Source organism: Mesocricetus auratus, unplaced genomic scaffold (assembly GCF_017639785.1).
Source record: "Mesocricetus auratus isolate SY011 unplaced genomic scaffold, BCM_Maur_2.0 Super-Scaffold_100041, whole genome shotgun sequence".
Lineage (NCBI taxonomy): Eukaryota > Metazoa > Chordata > Mammalia > Rodentia > Cricetidae > Mesocricetus > Mesocricetus auratus.
The window spans coordinates 4,503,516-4,526,001 of record NW_024429218.1 but is presented as its reverse complement, the minus strand read 5'-3'; the positions used below and the strand labels follow the sequence as shown (position 1 = coordinate 4,526,001).

Genomic DNA, 22,486 nt, shown 5'->3' with positions numbered 1-22,486 from the left:
TCTGTTTGACCCAACTATGCCAGAAGTGCTTGATCACATGTGGGCGGGAAGTAGGCAGACAGGAAGTACATCAGGATATATGCCTGCCCCTGATTGGACCTGATGAAAATTATGTGACCTTATGGGTTTGCCTTTGTAAGCTTCTGCAAAATGTGACTCCTGGCCATATTCTGGGAATCAGGGAATGGACCTCACCAGAGTCCATCATGTTAGTGAGTATTGAATTAAAGCTTGCTTCAAATTTGGGTCAATATTGTGGTAGTGGTCTTATTCTCATGAGGCAGGTTAACATCTCCCTTTGGACAGATCAAAGGTTTCTTTGGGGATCACCACAGTTTTGGCATGTAATGCACAAATAACATTTCAGTTTTATTTAAAATCATTACAACCCTCCAGAATTTGAGGCAGGAGAATAGCAAAGCTCAGGGCCAGCCTGAGATACAGAATGAGACCCTATCTCAACACACACACACACACACACACACAAACACACACACACACACACACACACACACACACACACACACACACACACACACAAACACACACACACACACACAAACACACACACACACACAGGCACGCATGCACGCACTCGGAGAAGGGTCATTTTCATTCCCTTTAGCCTGAATTTGGATACTCCAGAAGTGTCACTTAAATTGGTCTGAAAACAAAACACTGGTGGAAATAAATAAGAGAGCTGGGCTGGGTAGGAAGTACTCAATTGGTAGAGTAGTTGTCCAGCAAGCTTGAAGCACCAGGTTCAATCCCAGGTCTGCATGAACTGCCTTGGTGCTGCAGGCCTGCAATCCCAGCACTCCAGAGACTGAGAAGGATCACAAGTTCAAGGTCATCCTTGGATATGTAGCAAAGTTGAGGTCAGCCTAGAATACAAGAGACCCAGAAAGAGAGAGGGAGGAGGGAAAGAGGAGGGGAAGGGAGGGGAGGGGACAGGAGCAGAAAGGAAGGGAAGGGAAGGGAAGGAAGCTTCCCTACCAGATAATTAGAAGCTCATCCAGTAAGCACTGATTTTACACAGGGTAATTTATTACCACATAGTTTGTTTACACCCTCCCAGTATTCCGTCCTTAGCTAGCCACCTTCATTACTGAAATCTACTGGGCAGCAGAAGGCACTTTGTCAGCTGTTGAGTGTGTGTGTGTGTGTGTGTGTGTGTGTGTGTGTGTGTGTGTGTAAACTAGAGAATGCAACGAACCCAGTACCTCTTAGTAGCACAGCTTTGAGATAAGAGCAAGGGCAATTTAAATATTCATTTAAACATTTATCTCAGTGGTTTAAACAAGGAACAAACAAAACCCAGGGTAAAAGTACACGTGCTGGGGAAGTAAACCAGATTAAAAAATGGAAAAGTAAGCTTGGAACGCATAGGAAGCCATCAGAAACTATTCAGGTAAGTACTGCAAATGTGGGGATTAATCAAGAATCAAGACCAAGGAGAAGCACAAATCCAGGGCAGAAATACAGGGGGACGACCCTAGGATTACAGCGCTCAGTGTTGTGGGCCAACAGAACAAAGGCTGCTGGAACTCACAGAAGGGTTGCGATACTTTCACTTGTATTTAACATTTTTGAAGTACAGATACAGCTGCCACAGAATATACAAATGGCTACAATTAAACTATGTGGGTATGCACATTTTTCCCTCATTTTTCTTTTGAGGGCTGAAATACCTAAGAAATAGAATAATTAGATAAGTCTTTGCTATGACTGCTGGGCATAATTTACACCTTTAATACCAGCACTCAGGAGGCAGAGACAGGCAAATCTCTGTGAACTCAAGACCAACCTGGTCTACAGAACAAGCTCCAGGACAGCCAGTACAGAAATAAAACCTTCTATGTAGCTAGTGACACAGGTGAGGCCTTTTTCAGTACCTGGCTTTACAGGCCCTTGTTCTCTCTCTCTGAATTCATTGCAGAGCCCTGTAAAGTCAGCAGATCTTGCTTTAAAATCAGTGACTATCAACTTCGGGGCATGGTGACACATACTTTTAATCCTAGCACTGGGAAAGCAGAAACAGGTATGGCTATGAGTTCCAGGCCAGTGTGGTCTACAGATAGACTGTCAAGAAAGAAAGGGGGAAGGAAGGAAGGAAGGAAGGAAGGAAGGAAGGGAGGGAGGGAGGGAGGGAGGGAGGGAGGGAGGGAGGGAGGGAGGGAGGGAGGGAGGGAGGGAGGAAGGAAGGGAGGAAGAAAGGGAGGGAGGAAGGGAGGGAGAGATGGAGGAAGGAAGGAAGGAAGGAAGGGAGGGAGGAAGGAAGGGAGGAAGGAAGGAAGGACATCTTCAAAACAAAGCAGAGCCTTTACGCATGAACAAATTTAAAGGAAAAACTCACTCTTTCTAGTTTCTCTGTTGCCATGTAGAGGTTTCATCACAAGTGAATTCCAGCTCAAAAGTGTAGGCAAAGTCATTTCTGCATCTGACGCCTTTGCCTCTTCATTGCCCTGGCTTTTAGTAATGGTTCTTATGGTTCAAGAATTTTATTTAGCTTTTTCAGAGAAACTCACAGTCTAAGAAAAACATTTAATGGCTGTAGCAAAACATAAGGATGGTGCTAGATGAAAAGTTTAAACCCCCTAGTATGGCCAACATAATAAATCAGATCAGGCTGAATGAGTAAATCCAGGGTTAATATGAGCAGAGCAACTCTGGGTGACCCTTCGGAGCAATCACATGGCAAACATAGCCACCAGGTCTTATATAGCCTACAGTCATGGTCTTGAGCAGGCCCAGGGAGGGCCTGACTTTTGGTGGACTTTCTCAGGGTGGGGTTTGGAATTGCAAGCATGAGACCAGATTGTGGAAGGGGGCCCCTAGCTGGAGATCCCCAACATCCCAACATTTTGGGGTACGTATGGACAGCAGTAGGGCTTCCACCTAAACATCCCAAACTCCTTGGGTATAGGATGCCAGGGGCTGAGATGGAGTTCCCACCAGAACATCAGAGGGTTGAGATAGATTTCAGAAATTATGTTTAAAAAACTGTTTTTTCCATGAGAAAGAATGGGGAAGACAACTCAGTGTGTGTGGCTAAACATACAGAAACAACCCACGTTAGAGAGCCCAACCCAAAAAGACCGCCGGGAAGTACATAGTAATGACATTTAGTTGTAGAGCAAGAGTTTTCTCTTACTTTCTGAACTTTAGAAATTCACAAGATATTCATTAATGGTCAGGAATTTTCCCCTAACCATTTTCGTTTAGACCAAACAAAAGTTGTAGTGCCCCTTTAAGGAAAAGTTGCAAAATGGAGAGATGAAAGACTAGAAAAATGATTGTGAAAGTCTATCTTCAGGCTCTGGCTCACAGAGTGACAGGAATATGCTATTCCATCTGTGTCTCTGGGAGTCTCGGGCCCACAACATTTTGATTGATTTGCCCAAAAGTTAACTTCTGGAACCCTCCTTTAGGATCCACCAAAGCCAACCAAGTTAGCGAAACCTGCTCCGCACCTCCCTCGCCACGCCCTTCGGTAACCTAGGTTACAGTCACGCCCCTCCTCTGTAACTGACCAATCATAAAGGGCTGACGTTTCCGGACAGGGTTTGCCTCGCTTGAAGCTCACCGCAGGTCATTGGCTTGAAGCATCCAGACGGAAACGGAAGTAGACTAACATCTTGGGAAGATGAGTTCCACTAGTGTGGAAGTCCCGCAAGCGTGAGTGAGGAAGTCGCGGGCCGGGTCTTCCGGGGGGCGGAGACTCGCCTGCGGAGCAGGAGGGAGGGAGGCGGCTGGCTTCCAGCTGCAGGTTAGAACCCCCAGGTCACCCCGGCTGTCCTCGGGGCCATGGTGCAGCCGAGGCTCTAGGCGACACCTAGACGAGGCGGCGACCCCGCCGCGGCGCACCGGGTGCATGCCGGGTGGCCGGCGAGGGTGCAGCCCGCACCTGCGAGCATCTCGAGCGGCCGCCGCTGCCGCAACCACAACCACAGCGCGACCCGGGGACGCGGAGCCAGCGGCTGCTAAATTTTTCCCTATAGAGAGCCAGAGAAGAAAGCAGCCGAGGAAGAGAACGCGCCAAAATCTCGGTTTCGTCCGTTTTCTTGGCTGTCAAAAGCTAGTTCGTTTATTAACATGCCCTGCACCTGTAATCGAAGCAACTGGAGGCGATGGATCCGACCCCTGCTCGTACTTATTTATGTACTTTCCATCCTGATCTCGGTTCCGTTGTGTATTTGGGAACTTCAAAAACTGAAGGTAAGAGGGTCCAGCACCTCTGCCCTTTCTTACACTGGTTGGCAGAATCCCTTTGTCCGCCTTGGGGTCTGCAAAACATTTCGCCTTTAAACACTAAACCGACCCGTCTGATTTCATTTTGCCGCTACAAGTGGAGGCGGGACGGGTGGAGAAAATGGCTAATGTTGCTGCTTAGAATGCTTTGCCGACACCCATCGGTTCCCAGATTATTCTTGAAATCAGATCCGCTATGCAGATATTGAGCTTGACTAGACCAAATAAAACTACCTTGAGAGCTGTGTTCTGGATTTTATAGGCTGGTAGCCTGCTTCTTGAATTCCCGTTAGTTCGACTTTGCTAATTGTTTTTACGTTTGAAGTTGCATCTTTTGTTTCTCTAATGAGATAAAGTCTCATGTAGACCAGGCTGTTCTGGAACTTGCTTTGTAGTCTAGGATGCTCCTCCAACGTCCATATTCTCAGGGCTCCTGTTTATTCAACGCAGGGGATGGAACCCAGGGCTTTGTGCATTTGAGTCAAGTATTCTACCATTACCAGACTTGTAGTTACTCCTTAGTCAAAGCAAACGCTTTACAAAAGTTCCTTGTGTATTTGTTTCTTGATTTTAAAAAATGCATTTGTTGGGTGTATTCGTGGGATGGCCCAGTTGTCACAGATCAGAGGGCAGACAAGTCGGGGGAGTGGTTCTGTCCTTCCATCATGAGGCTAAGTGAGGCAGCCTCTTACCAGAGCCATCTTTCTGGGCCATGTTTTATTATTTGTTGATGTCAACATTGTGACATTAGGAAAGCATTACAAGTTGGATACCTAGAATATTTGTAATATATGTATAAAATGAACTTAGAATTGTCAATTATTAATAGCCAGAAAGTACGATTCTTTTGTCCACTAAACTTTTGTTGGCTTTTTTAAAATTATAGTCCACATAGCTATTTAAGGCTGTTATATTAAAATTTTTTTATTTGTTAACGTTTAGGTCATTTGAAATTTGTCCACCCAAATTTAGATGTAGCAATCTTAATATAAATATAATTTCCTCACTTCTTATTCCTTGAAATATAGTGTAGGAAGATAAGTGAAATGTATATGACCTTTCTTAGTTGTGACCTTCAACCCTAGTTTTAAAGTGCCGCTAAGCTTTAAGGCCAATTCTAATCTGCGGTGTAAACTGCTAACACCCACGTCAAGCCCCTCAGGTTCATTAAGGGATGCTTAATGGAGGACCTGCAGGTGAGCCTGTCAAGCACTGCACTTGGATATGAGTGTAGACCTCAGAACAGCTTAAACTGCAGACACACGTGGGGGTCTTGTTCTCTACTCCGTCATAAGAAAACACCATAAACTGGGCTGTGGAAGATGGCTCAGCAGGTAAGGCAGTAACCAGGAGAGCCTGGCCCACTGGGTTCCCTCTCTGTAGCCCACGGGAATGGTGTCTGCCGAACGATGGAAGGTGGACACAGAATTACCTGGAAGTTTGCCAGCCAGCTAGCCTGGACACGCAGCACAGCAGCAGAATTGAGAAGGACCCTGGCCTCGTGGAAGGAGAGCTGACTCCCAGACTTATCGTCTGACCTCCACACATGCACACCTGCACTCCCACGCAGAAGCACATGTCTGTGTACCGTGAACTGAGTGCCTTTAACAGGAGCTTGGTTTTTCTCGGTCTTGAAAACTGTTTTGGAGTCAGATATCACGGGGGCCAGAGGGGTTGCTGTCTGGGGAGGGTGCTGTCTCTCAGGTTGCCATGTTCTTCTGAATCCTCAGGTGGTTAACATCTCATTTTGAGATCACCAGCCCTCTGAGACTATGACCTCATTTCACCTAAATGGCTTCCCATCAGCCTTATCTGAAAATATGTCCATTCATGTTAGGGGTTGAGTTCCAGCTTCTGAAAGGGTCGGGACAGAGACAAGGGACAGCAAAGGACCTGGCACCAGTATTTCACAAAGAATCAATGAAGTGAATTCCTGGGAAGGAGGGTTTTGAGGGAAACATTTTGAATGGTGTCCACGGTTGCAACCCTGTCACTTTTACAAGTGGAAAGGTTGTTGGTAAGCTTCGTGATTTTACTGAAATTCAAAGGACCAGAACCAGAACAGAATTGTTTGAGTAGGAATGTGTGGCAGAAACTTAGGGTCAGGAGAATATATGAGTTTTGAAGATTTTGACTCTGAAGGAGCCTGAGAGATGATAACATAATAAATAGAAAGGATCAAGATTAAAGTAAGGGCTTGTTTTTGAGTTTAAGGTTAGAGGCGTTAACTAGAGCATAGCCTCAAGAGAGCTCTTATTTATTCTGTAACTAATTTTATCTAATCCTCTTAGAAAAGCAAAATACAGGAATTCCCTCTTTATGTGGATGAGGACACTGAGGCAGAGAGAGAAGTGCCCAACTTGATATTGTGCTAAGGGTGCATGACTTATTCTTAAGTAGTCCTCAGCATCATGGGTGCTGGTCCTCACCTGCAGACAGCATCATGGGTGCTGGTCCTCACCTGCAGACAGCATCATGGGTGCTGGTCCTCACAAAGAGCATCATGGGTACTGGTTCTCATTTACAAAGAGCAAGCAGGAATCACATATAGAAAGCAAGTGACTTGCTAGGAGTGGACAAAAATACCGTATAAACTGTTCGTTTTTTTGAAGAGGGAGGGTTCTTTTGTCTGACTGTCCTGGAGCTCACAGAGACCCTCCTGCCTCTTCCAAGTTGCTACCACACCTGTCACTCCAGCTCCAAAGACGCTAGAACCCTCATATACCTGAGCAGATAACCACACTCTCACATGCACATAGCCACACAGACAATAAATATAATTTTTTAAAAAGTAAATCTTTTTTTAAAAATTGCTACTAATTTTTGGGAAATACCAAGCAGTATTAGTAATCAAATGAAAATTTGAGAAATGAAAATATTGATCTTTATAGTTCTAATATCAGAATCTAAACTAATGTGTTCTTTTGTTTTTCAAGGTTGGCATACACACTAAAGCATGGTTCATTGCCGGTATATTTCTGCTGTTGACCATACCTGTCTCCCTCTGGGGGATTCTGCAACACTTGGTGCACTACACACAGCCTGAACTGCAAAAACCTATAATAAGGTCAAATGTTAATATATTTGCTATTACTAGTATTCACTGGCTTAATTCATAAACATGGTATTAAATTTTATTTTTGTTTGTTTTACTTCCCATAGAATTCTTTGGATGGTCCCGATATACAGTTTGGATTGTGTAAGTATATTTTATTGTATTGCATTAAGAATTCTTGGACTGGAGAGATGGCTTGGTGGTAAGGAGTACTTTTTGGTCTTCTAGAGGATCCAGGTTTAATTCCCAGCACCCCATTGGCAGTTCACAACTATAACTCCCGTCCCAGGGAATCTAGTTCCTGATCTCTATAGGCACCAGGCATGAACATAGCATATACACATACATGTAGGCAAGTACTCATACACACAAAATAATAAATAAATCTTTAAAAAATTCTTTTATGACCTTTTTTTTTTTTGAAACAGGGTTTCTCTGTGTGGCTCTGGCTGTCCTGGAACTCACTCTGTAGACCAGGCTGACCTTGAACTTAGAGATCTGCCTGCCTCTGCCTCCTTAATGAGTGCTGGGATTAAAGGCGTGTATCACCGCTACGTCGATTCTTTTATGACACTTAACTATGTTTACTAGGGAATGCTTAACAAGGTAATGAACACATATTGACAAAAAAAGATTAATAGTGAAATTTTCCACTTTTTTTTTTTTTTTGACAGGGTTACTTTGTATTCCTGGCTGTCCTAGAACTTGCTCTATTGACCAGGCTGGCCTCAAACTCAGAGATCTGCCTGCTTCTGCCTCCTGACTGCTGGGATTAAAGGTGTACACTACCATAGCCCAGCTTTCTCTTTCTTTCTTTCATTTATATTTACTTACTTATTTGTATTTTTGAGGCAGGGTCTCACTATATAGGTCTGGCTGTCCTAGAACTCACCAGGTTGGCCCTGATCTCACAGAGAGCCCCCTGCCTCTATCCCCCAAATGCTGGGATTAAACAACTAGCCAAGTTCACTTGTCTTTTAATTTTGGTAAGGAAGATAATTTAATGATATTTCAGATGTTTTTAGTATATAGCTTTTTTCCTTGCTCAGTTACTTAGATTTTACGATTAGTGGCTCTTAATCTTTTTGTTTTTGTTTTTTGTTTTTATTATTTAAAATTTTTTTATTTAGGTTAGAAACAATCTTGTTTCACATGTCAATCCCAGCTCCCTCTCCCCTCCTCCCCCGCCCTCCCCACCAGGACCCCCAGTCCCCCACCTACTCTCCACTCCAATCACCAGGGAGGGTGAGGCCCTCCATGGTGGATCTCCAGTAACTGTCATTTCATCCAGGGCAGGTTCTAGACCCTCCCCCAAGAGTCCCAGCTGAGAGAGCCTCCCATATTGTGGCATGAACACTCAAAGTCTGTTTGTACGCCAGGGATAAATACTACCCAAGGCCCCACAGATTTCCTAGGCCTCCTCACTGATACCCACATTCAGGGGGTCTGGGTCAGTCCCAAGCTTTCCACACAGCCATCAATCTGGAGTCCAAGAGCTCCCTCTTGTTCAGGTCAACTGTTTCTGTATGTTAAACCAGCCCACTCTTAACTCCTTTGCCCATCAGTTCTCTCTTTCTGACACTAGATTCCAGGAGTTCAGTTCAGTGTTTGTCTGTGGGTATCTGCCTCTGCTTTCATCAGTCACTGGATGAAGGTTCTGTTTCCTAGACTCTCTGGCAGTGGGATTGTATACTGGCATTCCCCTGATTCATGTCTGACATCCATAAATGAATGAGTACATACCATGTTCATCTTTTTGTGACAGGGTTACCTCACTCAGAATGGTTTCCTCTAGTGCCATCCATTTGCCTGCAAATTTCAAGATCCCCCCCCCCCCACCGCTTAATAGTACTCCATTGTGTAAATGTACCACATTTTCTCTATCCACTCTTCAGTTTAGGGGCATCTAGTTGCTTCCAGGTTCTGGCTATTACAAATAATGGCTCTTAATCTTTTTAAAGAATGTAAAATTATAAATTATCCCCATCCACATGCAGCCACAAGGGACGACTTTCCCACCCCAAGCATCAAATGTGCTGATGCTCAGTTCCCTTCTATAGAATGTGTAGCATTCACATATGGATTAGGTGCATCTCCCTGTACTCACAGCCATCTCTAGCTGGTTTACAGCACCTGATACAGTATCAGTGCTGTAGGCCGCTAAAAGGACCTCCATGAGTTTGAAGCCAGCCTGGTCTGTATAGTGAGTTCCAGAGTGCAGACCTGGGGTCAGAGTGTTTCAAATGTCTCTGCTCAAGGGTTGGCTGAACCCGTAGAAGCAGATTCTCATAGGGATGCTGATAGTTCACTATCGTGCTTCTTAGCTATTAAGTCTTATTTGTATCCCCTCCAAAAAAGGAGAAAATAAAAGGAAAAAAGACTTTTCACAGTAGATATAACCACTCTGGCTATTAGTTATAAAGAAAATTACTTTATCCAGGTGTGGTATTGCATGTCTTTAATCCCATCACTCAGGAGGAACTCTGAGTTGGAAGCCAGCCTGGTCTACATAGTGAGTTCCAGAATATCCAGGTTATATAAACTCTGTCTGACAAAAGCACCTATAAGAAAGTCTTCAGTAGCATTTTCTGTGATCAAGCCTTTTCCTTAACTCCAAATAATTTGAGAACTCTCTTTCTATGTTTATCATTTACCCCAAGCACCTCTCTTCTTTGTTTAACTGCATCAGAGATGCTTGTTGCCCTTTAAGGGTATCTTACAGGACCTGGGATGTAGCTCAGTGATAGAGCACGGCCTTGCATTGCTTAACCCTCAGCCTTCCCTGCCCTCTTCCCCAAGTCAATTCATTCTGGATTATTTTAGAGAGTTTACGTGACAGACGAAGATCTCTCAGGTTCTAAAGTTAGCTCCTGTGAATAGCATGCATTTGAATGGTAAATCACATTATTTAAGTTACAGCTCTTTAACTTCTGTGCTTTTCCATAGTGGCTGGCTTTGACATATCCCAAAATTGCCATATACGTGGATACCTGGAGGGAGTGTTATGAAGCTTACGTCATCTATAACTTTATGATATTTCTTAACAACTACCTAACCATCAGGTTCCCAAACGTGATGCTACACCTGGAAGCCAAAGATCAACAACAACACCTCCCTCCGCTGTGCTGCTGCCCACCATGGGCCATGGGAGAGTGAGTATGTGAGGGTTACTGGGCCTTTGCGTGGCCTTGAAATGGCAGTCAGCTCTGCAAGGGGCAGAGACAGGAGGCAGAGCCCTTTCTCTATATAGCACATAGAACAGTTTGAAAGATAACAGAATACATTTTTGGGGTGTTTTGTTTATTTTTGCCTTATTTTTACATTGTTCACCCCAATAGAAAAGTTCATGCAGTGTTACAGGAGAAAGCTTAGAAAATGTTTAATTAGCAGCTGTTTTATAGTTTGGAATTGGAGCCTACAGGATCTTGAGTATGGTCACATGAGCTCAGCTAGTTGACAGGAGCAACTTGGGAACACAGTTTGAGGGTACAGTCCATGATGTTGGGCGCAGCGTGTGGCAGCTGCATGATGGAATATTGCCTCTGCTGTCAGGAAGAAAGAGAGATGGCAGCTGATACTCAGCTCCCTGCCTCCTGTTGTTCGGCCAGGGCCCCAGCCTGTAGAATATGCTGCCCAGCCTTGGGTGGTTTCCCTTGTCCCAGGAAAAATCTCTGAATACATTCACAAGGAAGCTGCATCCTGAATATAATTGCTCTGTGTGTTCATGGGCATAAGCACACAGTTCAGTTGTGCCTCAGTGTCTCTCCTGGAGCTAACACTGTCAATTCTATCAGCAAAATTGCTGAGACAGTCAGGTTTATTTGGCTCACAGATTCGGATCATTTGGTCCTGTTGATTTGAGGTGTGTATCATGGCTAGAAACAGAAAAAGACCAGGGTCCTAACATCTCCTATTCCTTTTGTTCTGTGTTGCACTCTAGTGGAGCTAAAGGGAGGCTTTCAGAGGTAAAGTTATTAAATCATTTCAAAATGGTCTTCAGAGTTCCTTGTTGCCATCCACATTCTTATCCTGCTGTCATTTAGGAGAACAGTATTGGCAGAATTCACTGTAATTGGTGTCATGTGTCAAAGTGGTTTTAGTTTGGAGGCTTTGAGATGTAACAATGCCACGGAATGGTTGAGATGTTCTCTGTCTTTTGCAGAATGCTACTCTTTCGATGCAAACTAGGAGTATTGCAGTACACTGTGATTAGACCCATCACCACTGTTACAGCATTGTAAGTACGACCTTACTTTAGCTTTTTTCTTTTTTTAATCTTCATGAATCATGCCTGGGAATATAGCTCAGTTAATAAGTGTTTGCTTTGTATGCACAAAGTGTGTTTAATTCCCAGCATGACAGAAACAAAGTGTAGTGATTGATGGCAAATAATCCTAGCACTTGAAGGTAATGGCAGAAGAATTGAGAGTTTAAAGCCCAACTGGGCCTGGTCTTAAAAAAATAATCTATGGGGGCTGGAGAGATGGCTCAATGGTTAAGAGCACTGGCTGTTCTTCCAGAGGTCCCGAGTTCAGTTCCCAGCACCCACATGGCAGCTCCCAGCTGTCTGTAACTCCAGTTACAGGGGATCTGGCATCCTCACACAGATATATGCAGGCAAAACATCAATGCACATAAAAATAAAAATGAATTATTATAAAAAAAGAAAGAATTTCCCTTTAAAAAAATAATCTATGTTCTTAAATGGGAAAAGCAAGTCAAAAAAACAATGTTGATTATGATTAATGGTGTAAATGCAAAAGCTGGGTTCCATTACAATAACAGTGCAAAGAATTGCCAGGAGATTCACTTCTTCTGAGCACAAACTGTTCAATATGTCAGAAAAACAAAACCTCCTTCAGTTGGGTTAACCACACAGATTTATTTCTATCTTGTTAAGAGTTTGTTAGGAGCACTGTCCTTAATTGCTGCCACCTTTAATCCCCGCACTTGGGAGGCAGAGGCAGGCGGATCTCTCTGAGTTTGAAGCCAGTCTGGTCTACAGAGAGACCATGTCTCAAATACACACAAAAACCATTTGATATCAAAATATGAAGCATAATCAAACTACCTAGGAAACTGTTCCCTAAAAAATCCAAAATGTCAATTTATATGATTCATCCATTAGATCTCACTTAACATCCTTCAGCTCACAAAATAAAAAAAGGCCATGTTAAAATAAAGAAATAAATAAAAACACTTCAACTCTATTCTACTTTTGAGCTAGAATTATTTATGGAATTACGCTTTATTTCCTTGCTGCTTAGAAACTGTGTAAGCATATAACTTAATTCTTGTGGTAAAATTTACTTGTGGTGTGGGGTTGTCTGGGTCTTCAGATACTTAACCTGCAAGATAATTTACAGGAAAAGGTGAACTGGAGTTAATTAATGTTTATCAGTCAAGCTTTCCAAAATGAGGCCTTGTTTTGTTTTGTTTTGTTTTTTTTAAGTTAATGGTTATTCTGTAGTTTAATGGTTCTTAGTTTATAATTCCTTTAAGTTAAAGGAAATAATCATACATATGTAGAAAAGTTCTTCTCTGTCACTGAAGTCCAGTGATTTCTATCAGCAAACTGACTCTCAATTTCAAGTATTGCTGCTACTAACCCTTAAGTATGTGTTCAGGGAGAGAGGGCACTCGGTGGCTAAGAGCACTTGGTACTCTTGTGGAGGACTCGGGTTTAGCTAAATCTAGTTCCGGATATTCACCACCCTTTTCTGGCCACCAAGGGCACGGCATGCATATAGTCACAGATGTACATGCCTGTAAAACATTCATAGACATAAAATAAGTCTCTAAAGGGTACATATTAGGATATGGGTTTACTTGGTTAGTCATAAGTTGCTTTTTGCCATTTTTAAGGGTTTGTGAGATTGTTGGTGTCTACGATGAAGGGAACTTTAGTTTCTCCAACGCTTGGACTTACTTGGTTATAATAAATAATTTGTCACAACTGGTAAGTAAATCATCATTCTTTTAATTGTACTAAACTAGTTTCTAAGTATTATCAGGCACTATTACTTGAGAAAAAATACTACCTTTTAATTTGCACATGGAACTTGAAACAACTTTAATGTATGTCTTTATACAATATAGAAGTACAGTAATATGTTCATGAATGATTTGGTAATTTACATGCAGACCTGTTTGCTCTTGTTACTGCAGAGCTATGTGGGTGTAAGCATTGTGTGCCTTCTAAATAAACAAACCATAATTCAGTCGGCCTATTAGTAAGAGGAAAAAGTTTAGTTGGCATGAGAGGATAGAGTAATCAAACACAGAAGAATCTGAGCCAGGCCGTGGTGATGTACACCTTTAATCCCAGAACTCTGGAGCAGGGTTTGAGGACAGCCAAGAAGGCTACACAGAGAAACCCTGTCTTAAAAAAGGAAGGGAGGCAGGGTTTGAGGACAGCCAAGAAGGCTACACAGAGAAACCCTGTCTTAGAAAAGGGAGGGAGAAGACTGACGGTTTCTAAAAATGAGTGCTGTTCTAGGAACTGAAGGGCTCTAAAGACAGTATTTGAGCTGATGAGTATGTCATTCAAAGTTTTTAGGTAGTGCTTTCTACATTATACATGTATAATGGAGCCTGGCATAGCATTGCACACCTTTAATCCCAGAATTTGGGAGGCAGAGGCAGGCAGAACTCTTGAGATCTAGGCCAGCCTGATCTACAAATATTGAGGTCCAAGACTGCCAGGCTTACATAGAGAAGCCCTGTCTCAAAACACACACACACACACGCACACGCACACGCGCGCGCACACACACAAAACATTTATAATGTTAAATGTGTTATTCTCCAGAGCTTTCTCCTCATGTTTACCTTCATGACTGGTAGTCCTTTTTCTGGGAATGTAGTCTAAAGAAATGGTCATAAATGTTGTATTCTGGGATGTAATGCCCATTTTAAGAAAGGACTGAAAACACTCTTAACCAGGTGGGCATAATTTGGTCCTCCCACTAGCATTTAGACATATTAAAAGTAAACTTTATGAAACATACACAAAAGTTAGCTACTTTCAGTTGAAAAAGATACTGGGGACAACAGTTTATTTAGTTCATGACAGATGTTAGAAAGTTAGGTTATGACTGACGGAATATGTCTGGAGGATTTGCCTAGTACACACAGCAGTGGATATGATCCAGCATGAGGGTAACGTGGCTCGGTGCTGAATCCGTTTGTCTCTTCACAACCCTGGAGCTTGGGGACAGGGCTCCATGAGTGTGGACAAGCGCCCGTGCTGGGTCTCAACAACTTGGTTCTTCCTTTCTTGCTCTCACAGCCTGAAGTATTTTAAATGAGCACAAAGTATCTGCGGTTTTAATGGGAAAAGTAAGCTTTCAGAAATGCTTCTTGCTGTTGAAATACTGGTTATTAACTGACTAAAATCATGAGCACTTATTTTAAGAAGTAAGGGCAGCTCGAGTTACCTGCTGCTCTCAAGGAAATTTGTTGTATGATGCAGATCTCATGGTCATATTTTATTGAAGCTGCACTTATTTAATATGTTGACTTATAAACTGTGTGTGTGTTGTGTAAATGATAACAACAGACTAGCTAACAATCTGTTTTTATAAAAGTGGCAGTAATTTGTGTTTAAAAGCGTAACAAATATGTTTGCCTTTTTCTTTTGACTGAAGGGAATCTTTACCTTTTCTTCCATTCATGTCATTTGCTTATTGCTTTGAGTTCCAGTATGTGAACACTTAGAAGCATATCCAGGAAAAATGGTCACACCTCTCTTGAGAAATTGCACGTATATGCATCTGGAGCAACGTAGTAAAGCACTAGAACATTGGTTAGTTAGCGTCAAGTTCTGCCTGGAACATTACTTACTGCAGAGCGGGCTCTGGTTTCGGCTTCAACAGTCTGTCACTGTCTTCCTATTGCGGTGTTAACTGTTGCTTTTGTTTCTAGTTTGCCATGTACTGCCTCCTGCTGTTTTACAAAGTGCTAAAGGAGGAGCTCAGCCCTATACAACCTGTTGGCAAATTTCTTTGTGTCAAACTCGTAGTCTTTGTCTCGTTCTGGTAAGTATTGCTTTCTCTGAAATACTCTCATTTATAAATGCCAGTGAAATTGTTGGTTGAGGGAGTTTGTAAAATAATGTGACTGCAGTGCCAGGCTCAGTGGTGCCTGTCTGTTATCCCAGCACTTGGAAGACTGGACCGGACTTGCAGTTCAAGGCCAGCCTGAACTAGGAAGACGTCCTTGCGCTGCAGAGGCTCAGCAGTTAAGAGTTTGCAGTTAAGAGGACCGCAGTTTAGTCCCTAGCACCCATGGAGGCTCACAATCTCATGTAACTCTAGCTGGAAGGATCTGAAGCCCTCTTCTGGCTTCTATAAGCACGCGCACACACACGTGTTTTTTAAAAGTCATCCCTTTAGCTGGAAAGATCAGCAGATAGGAGCATTTGCTCCTATGCTGGAGGACCTGGGTTTTGTTCTCCACACCAAGGTTAGTGGCTCACAGCCTTCTGTAATTTCAGACCCATGTGGTTCTAATGCCCTCTACCGGTATCTGCAGGTACTGCACATGTATCATATGCATACATACAAACTCACACACATAAGAATAAATGTTAAAAATAGTTTTTAAGAAGGTTTAAGGAAAAAAACAAATAATCTTAGTCATGTGTGGTGGTACATACCTGTAATCCCAACATTCAGAGTGAGGCAAGGGAATCTCAAGTTATGAGTTTGAGGACAGCCTGCTCTTGTATAGCAATTTGTAGACTGCCTATGCCACACACATCATGTGATCTTGTATCTAAACAATCAAAGAGGTAGTCAGATGGCCACTATGACATTTAAAAGATGAAGGTAATTAGAGATGGTCTAAATATATTGATACTATCCTTCAAATTGTGGATCTGCTTGATGTTGTGGCGCACGCCTTTAATCCCAGCACTCCCTGGGGAGGCAGAAGCAGGTGGTTCTCTGTGAGTTCAAGGCTAGCACACTCTACATAGCAAGTCTGAGGCCAGTCAGAGTTACATAGTGAGACGCTGTCTCAAAAAGAATATATTTAAAAGTATGACTCTGTCATAAATAAAACAGCATCAATTTGGGAGGAAATATTTAATGATGTGGAGAAATGTTTATCAGTGAATGTCCTTTAAAACACAAGGTGGGGCTAGTGATACATCAGAGTGTCTGCAATGTGTATACAAGGCCCTACTGTCAGTCCTCAGTGTCACAAAGCAAAAAAAAAAAAAAAAAAAAAACTTGATGTGGTATTAGATTAGAAACAGAATAGGTAATAAAAGTTATATAAAAATATATCCAGTTTAGCAATTCAGTAAGGGGAAAAGAGAAAGAATTCATGAAATGATACTACCAGAATAACTATGAGCATGTGAGGCACACGTCATGTGTAGTCTTCTGTAGAAGTAACTATGAGTGTGTGAGGGTGCATGTCATATGCAGGCTTCTACAGAGTAGCTTGTGCTATAAAAACTTGTGGGACTCACACTATTATAATTCAGATAATTGTGGGCTGGCAGGCTAGCTCAGCAGGGAAAGGGAAAGGCACTTGCCATGCATACCTGCTGAACCGAGTTTGAACCCAGAGCCCTTGTAAGAGTAGAGTCCAGCTCCACGAAGCTGTCCTCCCGTGCCTGCTACACTAATCATAAGAAGTAAGGGTTAAAATAAGGGAGGGAAACAAAACTGAAGCTATCAGGGCCAGTGGAATGGATCAGCAGGAAGAGATGTTTGCCATTACCAAGCCTGGCAATGGGGGTTCCATCCAAGAGCACGCATGGTAACAGAAAGACATGACTCCTGCAGGCTGTCCTCTGACCTCCACCCAACATGTTACATGTGTGCACATACACAGCCAAAAGTAAACATTGTTTTCATCCTAGTAATTACCTGTGTATGGTGGCACATGCCTTTAATCTCAGCACTTGGGAGGCAGAGGTAGCCAGATCTCTTTGAGTTTAAGGCCAGGTGAGTCAGCATAGCAAGTTCTAGAACAACCAGGGCTACATAGAAAGACCGTGTATCTGAATGAATGGATGGACGGACAGACGGGTGATAAAATAAAATCCTCTTTACTTACAAGCTATAAGAACTTAGAATCTAATTACTTGTACATGGTTTCAAAGCAGAAAAGATATATAAACCAAATGATGAAGTTCTGAGAATACATAATGAATTCAAGGTGAGTATATGTAATACAAGCACAACTTGTTTGGGAATATGCCCTGAAGGCAGGATAGTGGGGAGTCCTGGGGTACACCGAGGCCTTACCTGTTTTTAGTCGCACATTTAAATCTTTTTTTTTGTATGAGTGGAGACATGTGCATGCCGTGTGTGCGTGTGGAGATGAGGACAACGTTGGGTTGTCCTTTCCTTTGAGACGGGCTCTCTCAATTGTTTGCTCGCACACATGTGGCTCGCTGGCCTGCAGTCCTCCCAGGATTGTCTACCCCAGCTCTCAGTTCACCACAGGAGCGCAGGGCTACAGATGTGCACTACCCAGCCTTACTGGGTTCTGTGACTCTAACCTAGGTCCTCATACTTGGGGGACAAGTGCTTTTCCCACCGAGTCACCTCCCTAGCTCCTAATTGCATGAAACAATTGGTAATTTTGATTTAGATTTGACATTTACCTTTTCTTGACATACAGGCAAGCAGTACTTATAGCTCTGTTGGTCAAGGTTGGCGTTATTTCAGAAAAGCGTACATGGGAATGGCAAAGTGCGGAAACTGTGGCCACGGGCCTGCAGGTAAGTAGGGCTGTCTGTCAGTCTCTGAGCTCAGAGGGTTTCCTGTTTGAGCTGTTTGATGCAGTGTTGCCCTGAACGTGCCATCAAGCAGACAGTGGGCAAGACTGTTAGTTTACTCTGTAGTGAGGAGCGGGACCCTGGAGAAGTAGGTACTGATTGGTAATGATTTCATGCCTGGTCCGCTTAGATCTTCATGTTCCCATTCAGTCCTTGGGTAACGGATTGAGAAATACTTGACCAAGGGAAAGCAAAAGAGATGCAAATCTTAACATGTCGAGTTTTGAAGTGGAAAGAAATATTGAAAAATGAATATAATCTGGATTATATTTTAAAAAGTTATTGACACCCTAAATAACTTTGAAAAAGTTAGCAGTTTGAAAAACTAGATAAAACCCGAAGATGTTTGGTATTTTTGTGGCTGTTGTAGGATTTCATCATCTGCATCGAAATGTTCTTTGCGGCCATCGCCCATCACTACTCCTTCTCCTATAAGCCCTACGTGCAGGAGGCTGAGGAAGGCTCGTGCTTTGACTCTTTCCTCGCTATGTGGGATGTGTCAGACATCAGAGACGACATTTCTGAACAAGTCAGACGCGTTGGTAAGTAACAACTGCTTAACTTTTGGTGTGGGTACGTCTATAGCGGGAGTGGGGTGGGGGGGGTGGACATGGGGTCAGAAATGAGCCTCGGGTGTGGTCCCTCGGGTGTGGTCCCTCAGGAGCTGTTCAGCTTAGGTTTTGGAACAGGGTCTCTCATTGCCCTGGGCTCACATACAGCTAGGATGGCTGGTCAGAGAGCCCAGGGAACCCTGTCTGTCTTACAGTACAGGCACTGCAGGCATGCCCCAGCTTTGTACCTATGCTGAAGACTGAACTCAGGGCCTCATGCTTGTGTAGCAAACACTGTACAGACTGAGGTATCACCCTGACCCAAATACATAAGAGAAGGTCATTTACTCTAGTAATTTAAGAAATAAGAAAATATTTAAAGCAATACCACGAGACAGGCTCTTCAAATTTGGGGAAGATAAAGAGGGGGAAGGGGATGGTTATAGAATTATGTTTAGAATGGTAAAAATAACTTTTGGCTAATTTATACTGTCTTCAAGGGAGGACAATGCGAGGTTATCCGAAAAAAAAACGTTTTCCTGAAGACCCAGAGCACACTGAACATACAAGCCTGCTTTCTTCAACCTCACCAGATGCAGCTTCTTCAGGTTCAAAGCCGTCTTCCCCCCTGGGCCAGTATCAGGGCTTTGGACACACGATTACCCCACAGAATGTGGCTGCTGCATCCAAGTTCTGTGACGACATCACGATTGATGTCCCAGAGGAGCAGGAGCCTTTTGATGTAGACCAATATGACGACGACGACTCGGAAGACACAGTTACATCACAGGACACATTTCCTATAATCAAATGTGAAGACACAGTTACTTCACAGGATTCACCTACAGCAAAGCTATGTGAAGATGTCATAACTGACATCCCAGAAGGGCAGGAGCCCCCTGATAAATCAATGAATTATTAAAGTTGCCACAGTCCTCTTTGTATATAGTCTACAATGCTGGAGAATTTCAGAGATAGGCAAAAACCAGATATAACTACTATATATAATATACACACACATATAATACACACATTAGTATATATATATTTGTATATGTTTTATATATTACAAATAACATTTAAATTTCCTAGCCTTTGGCTTTCTTAAACTGTTATAGTATCATAAATTCAAACAGTAACAACTTCAGCTAAACACTCTTGTATTTCTCAAGAGGATGGATATTTGAAAAAAAATCAATGCTTCTTACCACTGCATGAATGTAATGCTCTGAACTGAAAATGAAAATGTACATATAAATTCAAATTAATTTAATTTAATCATAATCATGTGCCATTTAAGTTTACATAATTATACTTAAATTACATGTCTTTCAATAAATGCAAAGCCATTTTCTGAAAGTCTTACCTGTCTTAATCTTTTAAGACTGGGTTTCTCTGTGTATCCCTGGCTGTCCCAGAACTCCCTCTGTAAACCAGGCTGGCCTTGAACTCACAGAGACCAGCATGGCTGTGCCATTGAATTCTGGGACTAAAAGCATGCACCACCACAGCCCAGCATGTCTTACTCTTTAAATATAAATTCTTAATGCTTTAACAAAAATTGTTTGATTAGAACTACAATTTTTTTATTTTGAGCCAGACTTAATAGTGTATACCTTTTTTTATTATATTTTTTTATTTCAATTTTAAATAGCTTGTTTCACATGTCAACCCAGTTCCCTCTCCTTCCCCTCCTCCCGCACCCCTCCACTATCCCCCCCAGCCTCCCATCCTATCCCCACTTCCTTCCACATAGGGGATATCTAGCGTCTATCATTTCACTCAGGGTAGGGTCCAGGCACTCCCCTAAGAGTCCAGGCTGAGAGAGCATCCCTCTTTGTGTTATGGACACACAATGTCTGTTAGTATTTGAGGGATAAACACTGATCCACTGCTCAGGACCCCATAGGTTGCCCAGGCCTCCTCACTGACTCTCACATTCAGGGGGTCTGGATCAGTCCCATGCTGGCCTCTCAGATGTCGGTCTGGGGTCCAAGAGCTCTCCCCTGTTCGGATTAGCTGTCGCTGCTGTTTTTGCCAGCCCATTCTTTGCCAATTTGCTCATCGCTCCTCTCTCTCTGTCGCTGGGTTCCTTGGGTTCTGTTCAGTGTTTAACTGTGGGTATTTGCCTCTGCTTCCATCAGTCACTGGATGAAGGCTCCAGGATGGTTATAGACATCAAGTTCATTATCAGGAATAGGCATTCGGGGTGGTCTCTACACTATCGCTTAGCTTGCCAATTGGTGTCATCCATTTAGATCACTAGAGGTCACAATGGTGCCTGATCCGTCTTCTAACCTATGATTCCCTCTTCCCCCTATTCTACCCCCCCAGTCAACCTTCCTGTTCCCCCATGACCTACTCTCTCTTCCTCTTCTCCCCTTCTTTTCTTCCCAGCTCCCACTACCCCCACACCTTGCCGTGTTCCCCATCTGTTCAGAGGATCTTGCCGCATTCCTCTTCTCTTGGGTACCATGCATATCTCTTAGGTTCTTTCCTGTTTCCCAGACTCTCTGTCATTGAAAATGCAGACTGGCACTATCCTGATCCATGTCTAAAATCCATATATGAGTGAGTACATACCATGTTTGTCTTTTTGTGACTGGGTTACCTCACTCAGGATGGTTTCTTCCAGTGCTATCCATTTACCTGCGAATTTCAAGATTCCATTGTTTTTTTCTGCTGAGTAATACTCCATTGTGTAAATGTACCACATTTTCTCTGTCCACTGTTCAATTGAGGGGCATCTAGGTTGCTTCCAGGTTCTGGCTTTTACAAATAATGCTGCTATAAACATAGTGGAGCAGATGCCCTTGTATGAATTTGCCTCTTTTGGATATATGCCTAAGAGTGGAATTGCTGGGTCTTGTGGTAGATTGATTCCCATTTTCCTGAGGAATCTCAATACTGATTTCCAAAGTGTCTGTACGAGTTGGCACTCCCACCAGTAGTGGAGGAGTGTTCCCCTCTATCCACATCCTCTCCAGCAAAATTGTCTTCGGTGTTTTTGATTTTAGCCATTCTGACAGGAGTAAGATGATATCTCAAAGTTGTTTTGATTTGCATTTCCCTGATGGCTAAGGATGTTGAACACTTTCTTAAGTATCTCTTGGCCATTTTAGCCTCCTCTATTGAGAATTCTCTGTTTAGTTCTATACTCCACCTTTTAATTGGATCCTTTGGTGTTTTGGAGACTTGCTTCTTGAGTTCTTTGTATATTTTTGAAATTAGCCCTCTGTCAGATGTGGGGTGAGTATCTTTTCCCATTCTGTAGACTGCCTTTTTGTGTTGTTGACTGTGTCCTTTGCCTTACATAAGCTTCTTAGTTTCAGGAGGTCCCATTTGTTAATTGTCGATCTCAGTGTCTGTGCCACTGATGTTATGTTCAGGAAGTGGTCTCCTGTACCAACTCCTTGAAGAGTATCTCCCACTTTCTCTTCTAAAAGTTTCAATGTGGCTAGATTTATGTTGAGATCTTTGACCCATTTGGACGTAAATTTTGTACAAGGCGATAAACATGGATCTATCTGCAGTCTTCTGCATACCAATACCCAGTTACCCCAGCGCCATTTGTTGAAGATGCTTTCTTTCTTCCATTGTATAGTTTTAGCTTCTTTGTCAAAAATCAAGTGTTCATAGGTGTGTGGGTTAAAATCAGGGTTTTCAATTGGGTTCCATTGGTCAACCTGCCTATTTTTGTGCCAATACCAAGCTGTTTTCAGGACTATAGCTCTATAATAGAGCTTGAAGTCAGGTATGGTGATGCCTCCTGAAGTTCCTTTATTGTATAGGGTTGTTTTGGCTATCCTGGGCCTTTTGTTTTTCCAT

The 22,486-nt window shown here is 42.9% G+C and overlaps 1 protein-coding gene across 1 annotated transcript; it reads left to right on the top strand.

The window, feature by feature from the left end:
- Positions 1-3,563: 3,563 nt before the first annotated feature.
- On the top strand, positions 3,564-20,017 carry Tmem184c (transmembrane protein 184C). Its single transcript, XM_005077767.4, has 11 exons — positions 3,564-3,678; positions 4,002-4,218; positions 7,188-7,318; positions 7,414-7,450; positions 10,253-10,458; positions 11,469-11,543; positions 13,172-13,265; positions 15,233-15,345; positions 17,951-18,050; positions 18,478-18,649; positions 19,159-20,017. Exons 1-11 carry the CDS (start codon positions 3,647-3,649, stop codon positions 19,578-19,580), a joined length of 1,599 nt encoding a protein of 532 aa, XP_005077824.2. The 5' UTR covers positions 3,564-3,646; the 3' UTR covers positions 19,581-20,017.
- The last annotated feature ends 2,469 nt before the right edge of the window (positions 20,018-22,486 follow it).

Excerpts from the sequence above, each read along its gene's own strand:
- Tmem184c (XM_005077767.4), top strand. The coding sequence starts at position 3,647 with ATGAGTTCCACTAGTGTGGAAGTCCCGCAAGC. Across the intron at positions 3,679-4,001 it reads AGTGTGGAAGTCCCGCAAGC|AGAGCCAGAGAAGAAAGCAG; the intron begins GTGAGTGAGGAA and ends TTTTCCCTATAG. Across the intron at positions 18,051-18,477 it reads CTGTGGCCACGGGCCTGCAG|GATTTCATCATCTGCATCGA; the intron begins GTAAGTAGGGCT and ends TGGCTGTTGTAG.